This window comes from Penaeus vannamei, chromosome 12 (assembly GCF_042767895.1).
Source record: "Penaeus vannamei isolate JL-2024 chromosome 12, ASM4276789v1, whole genome shotgun sequence".
NCBI classification, from domain to species: domain Eukaryota; kingdom Metazoa; phylum Arthropoda; class Malacostraca; order Decapoda; family Penaeidae; genus Penaeus; species Penaeus vannamei.
The window spans coordinates 42,055,306-42,059,903 of record NC_091560.1 but is presented as its reverse complement, the minus strand read 5'-3'; the positions used below and the strand labels follow the sequence as shown (position 1 = coordinate 42,059,903).

General features: G+C 52.6%; 1 protein-coding gene across 1 annotated transcript in view; it reads right to left on the bottom strand.

Moving 5' to 3' along the window:
* Positions 1 to 2,509: 2,509 nt before the first annotated feature.
* Positions 2,510 to 4,598, bottom strand: part of LOC138863556 (cell surface glycoprotein 1-like) — a 2,124-nt gene continuing 35 nt past the window's right edge. Inside the window, exon 1 of the mRNA XM_070127737.1 lies at positions 2,510 to 4,598. This exon is cut by the window's right edge and continues 35 nt beyond it. Coding sequence (XP_069983838.1) covers positions 2,510 to 4,598 — 2,089 coding nt within the window.

The following is a 4,598-nucleotide window of genomic DNA, read 5'->3' as shown; positions in this document are numbered from 1 at the left end:
TTTTTGCATCTCTTTGTCAGTCCCTTGCATGTCACATTTTTATTTGTTATTTTATGTGGTTATTTGATGAGTCAATTCAGTGCGATTTGTTTATTTATAATTAACAAACGCGACCTGATCTATACAAGATATTCATCAATCTCAACAATTTTTTTATTTACATTATTGATTTCTGCCCATTTCCTTCTTTTATTATCCAACATTAATTTCTTACATTATTGATTCTTGCCCATTTCTCTCTTTTATTATCCTCTGCGTTCCCTCATCCTCGCCGCAACGTGTCAGAACATGTCTAATATCATTGCAAGAAAAGATCGTTGCAACAGGGACTCCTCAATACAGTGTTCATCCGGGTACCTGAACAGGAGGCGGTGATAAGGAACAGTTATCTTTTCGATAAGATGTGTTGCGGATATGAATTAGGGGGGGGGGGGAGGTTGTAGTGACGGTGGTGTGGTGTGACGTCACTGTACATCACCGTGCATCACCATCAGTTGTTTTGGTGATGTCGATTGGCACCATAGAGGCTTGGCAAGGGTTTTTATTTATTATTTTTTTTTTTTGGGGGGGGTGAAATTATGGGACGATGCATTGGCAATACTGATTTTTAAAAGGTGTGTAGTGTTGTTACTTTAAAGCGACATTTTAAGTTTTTTTTTTAAGGTTTAATGGTATTGGCACTGTCGGGGTTTTATTACCTCGGACGGTTTGGTGTATGAATTGAATGGGGGTGACGGTGGTGTGGTGTAACGTCACTATACATCACCGTGCATCACCATCGGCTGTTTTGGTGATGTTGATTGGCACCGCAGAGGCTAGGCAAGTTTTTTATTTATTTTTTTTTTTTGGGGGGGGGAGGGGGGTGAAATTAATGGACGATGCGTTGGCAATACTGAGTTTTAAAAGATGTGTAGTGTTGTTACTTTAAAGCGACATTTTAATTTTTTTTTTTTTTAAGGTTTAAGGGTGTTTATTGGCACTGTCGGGGTTTTATTACCTCGGAGGGTTTTGGTGTATGAATGGGGATGTGTATTAGCGTGTGTGTGTGACTGTTAGAAAGGCGATTATGGTCTGTCTTTTTCTCTTTCTTTGTCTCTCCTTCTTTTTCTTTTTCTCTTTCTCTCTTTCGCTTTCCCTTTCTTTTTCTAATTCTTTCTTTCTCTTTTTCTATCTCTTTCTCTCTCTCTCTCTTTCTCTCTCTCTCTCTTTCTCTCTCTCTTTCTCTCTCTCTCTCTTTCTCTCTCTCTCTCTCTCTCTCTCTCTCTCTTTGTCTCTCTCTCTCTCTCTCTCTCTCTCTCTCTCTCTCTCTCTCTCTGTCTCTCTCTCTCTCTCTCGCTCTCTCTCTCTCTCTCTCTCTCTCTCTCTCTCTCTCTCTCTCTCTCTCTCTCTCTCTCTCTCTCTCTCTCTCTCTCTCTCTCTCTCTCTCTCTCTCTCTCTCTCTCTCTCCCTCTCTCTCTCTCTCTCTCTCTCTCCCGCTCCCTCTCTCTCTCTCTCTCTCTCTCTCTCTCTCTCTCTCTCTCTCTCTCGCTCTCTCTCTCGCTCTCGCCCTCTCTCTCGCTCTCGCTCTCTCTCTCTCTCTCTTTCGCTCTCGCTCGCTCCCTCACTCTCTCTCTCTCTCTCTCTCTCTCTCTCTCTCTCTCTCTCTCTCTCTCTCTCTCTCTCTCTCTCTCTCTCTCTCTCTCGGCCCATTCCTTTCCGATCCTGTTAGGGCTGCGAGAAGTGTTGAGAAAACTTCCCCCACAATTTTATTTAAGTTTACCCTCACTTAACCTTCTCCAACTTCCCCGGATTATTTCCATATTTCCATGAATTATTTTCCCCATTCTGTCTCTTTTCTCTCACGTAATTCTTTCCCTCCCCCCACCCCACCCCCAGACTTCCCCCCCCTACCTCCCCCCCTCTACCTCAAATGGCGCCCGATTCATGTCTCCGAGATTTGCATTTTGATGGAAACTTCCGCTTGTGTTGTTGGTCTGTCGTGTTGGGGTGCAGGGAGGGGGTGTCGAAGACCTCCTACCCCTCCTCCTCCTCCTCTTTCTCCTCTTCCTCCTCTCTTCCCCCTCCTCCTCCTCCCTCTCCCTCCCCTCCTCCTCCTTCCTCCCCTCCCTCCTTCCTCTCCTCCCCCCTCCTCCTCCTCCTCTCCCTCCTTCTTCTCCTCCCCCCTCCTCCTCTTCCTCTTCCTCCTCCTCCCTCACCATCACCTCCTCCTCTTGCTCCTCCTCCTCCTTCCCCCTCCCCCTCCTCCCACTGCCCCTTCCTATTTTTTTTCTTTTCTAATTCTACTTCCCTTGTCGCTTCCACCTACCTCCCTCTTTTAGTTTTCCTAGCATGTTTATTTTCCTAGTTGTCCCCTTCTCCCTATTTTCCTCCCTCCCTTTCTCTTCCTCTTCCCCTTCCCCTTCCCCTACTTTATTTCCATTTCCCCTTCTCCTACCTATTTCCATTCCTCTTCCCCTCCCCACCCCCACCCCTTATTCCCCTTCCTCTTCCCCACCCTTCATTCCCCTTCTTATTGTCCTTCCCCCTCCCCCCTTTCCACTCTCCCATCCCCTGCATTTGTTGATGTGGTGATGAGGCGATGACGTGCTTCTCGTGGTGCAAGATGAGTCCGCCTTTGAAAGCTTGGCAAATAGTCCGTAAAACCGCAGTGGAAGAAGATGAATGACAAGGAACGATAGGGGTTCATGTCTGCTGGGGACTTGGTCTGCTGGGGACTTGGTCTGCTGGGGACTTGGTCTGCTGGGGACTTGGTCTGCTGGGGACTTGGTCTGCTGGGGACTTGGTCTGCTGGGGACTTGGTCTGCTGGGGACTTGGTCTGCCGGGGACTTGGTCTGTTGGGGACTTGGTCTGCTGGGGATTTGGTCTGTTTGGGACGTAGTCTGCTGGGGACATCGTCTGCTGAGGACTTGGTCTGCTGGGGACTTGGTCTGCTGGGGACTTGGTCTGTTGGGGACTTGGTCTGCTGGGGATTTGGTCTGTTTGGGACGTAGTCTTCTGGGGACATCGTCTGCTGAGGACTTGGTCTGCCTCGGGACTTGGTCTGCTGGGGACTTGGTCTGCTGAGGACTTGGTCTGCTGGGGACTTGGTCTGCCGGGGACATTGTCTGCTGGGGACTTGGTCTGTTTGGGACGTAGTCTGCTGGGGACATCGTCTGCTGAGGACTTGGTCTGCTGGGGACTTGGTCTGCTGGGGACTTGGTCTGCTGAGGACTTGGTCTGCTGGGGACATCGTCTGCTGAGGACTTGGTCTGCTGGGGACATCGTCTGCTGAGGACTTGGTCTGCCGGGGACATCGTCTGCTGGGGACTTGGTCTGCTGGGGACATCGTCTGCTGAGGACTTGGTCTGCTGAGGACTTGGTCTGCTGGGGACATCGTCTGCTGGGGACATCGTCTGCTGAGGACTTGGTCTGCTGGGGACTTGGTCTGCTGGGGACATCGTCTGCTGAGGACATCGTCTGCTGGGGACATCGTCTGCTGGGGACATCGTCTGCTGGGGACATCGTCTGCTGAGGACTTGGTCTGCTGGGGACTTGGTCTGCTGGGGACATCGTCTGCTGGGGACATCGTCTGCTGAGGACTTGGTCTGCTGGGGACTTGGTCTGCTGGGGACATCGTCTGCTGGGGACATCGTCTGCTGAGGACTTGGTCTGCTGGGGACTTCCTCTGCTGGGGACTTCCTCTGCTGGGGACGTGGTCTGCTGGGGACGTGGTCTGCTGGGGACGTGGTCTGCTGGGGACATCGTCTGCTGGGGACATCGTCTGCTGGGGACATCGTCTGCTGAGGACTTGGTCTGCTGGGGACTTGGTCTGCTGGGGACATCGTCTGCTGAGGACATCGTCTGCTGGGGACATCGTCTGCTGGGGACATCGTCTGCTGGGGACATCGTCTGCTGGGGACATCGTCTGCTGGGGACATCGTCTGCTGAGGACTTGGTCTGCTGGGGACTTGGTCTGCTGGGGACTTGGTCTGCTGGGGACATCGTCTGCTGGGGACATCGTCTGCTGAGGACTTGGTCTGCTGGGGACTTGGTCTGCTGGGGACTTGGTCTGCTGGGGACATCGTCTGCTGAGGACTTGGTCTGCTGGGGACATCGTCTGCTGGGGACATCGTCTGCTGAGGACTTGGTCTGCTGGGGACTTCCTCTGCTGGGGACTTCCTCTGCTGGGGACGTGGTCTGCTGGGGACGTGGTCTGCTGGGGACGTGGTCTGCTGGGGACATCGTCTGCTGGGGACATCGTCTGCTGGGGACATCGTCTGCTGAGGACTTGGTCTGCTGGGGACTTGGTCTGCTGGGGACATCGTCTGCTGAGGACTTCCTCTGCTGGGGACTTCCTCTGCTGGGGACTTCCTCTGCTGGGGACTTCCTCTGCTGGGGACGTGGTCTGCTGGGGACTTCCTCTGCTGGGGACGTGGTCTGCTGAGGACTTCCTCTGCTGGGGACTTCCTCTGCTGGGGACGTGGTCTGCTGGGGACTTCCTCTGCTGGGGACTTCCTCTGCTGGGGACTTCCTCTGCTGGGGACTTCCTCTGCTGGGGACGTGGTCTGCTGGGGACTTCCTCTGCTGGGGACTTCCTCTGCTGGGGACTTCCTCTGCT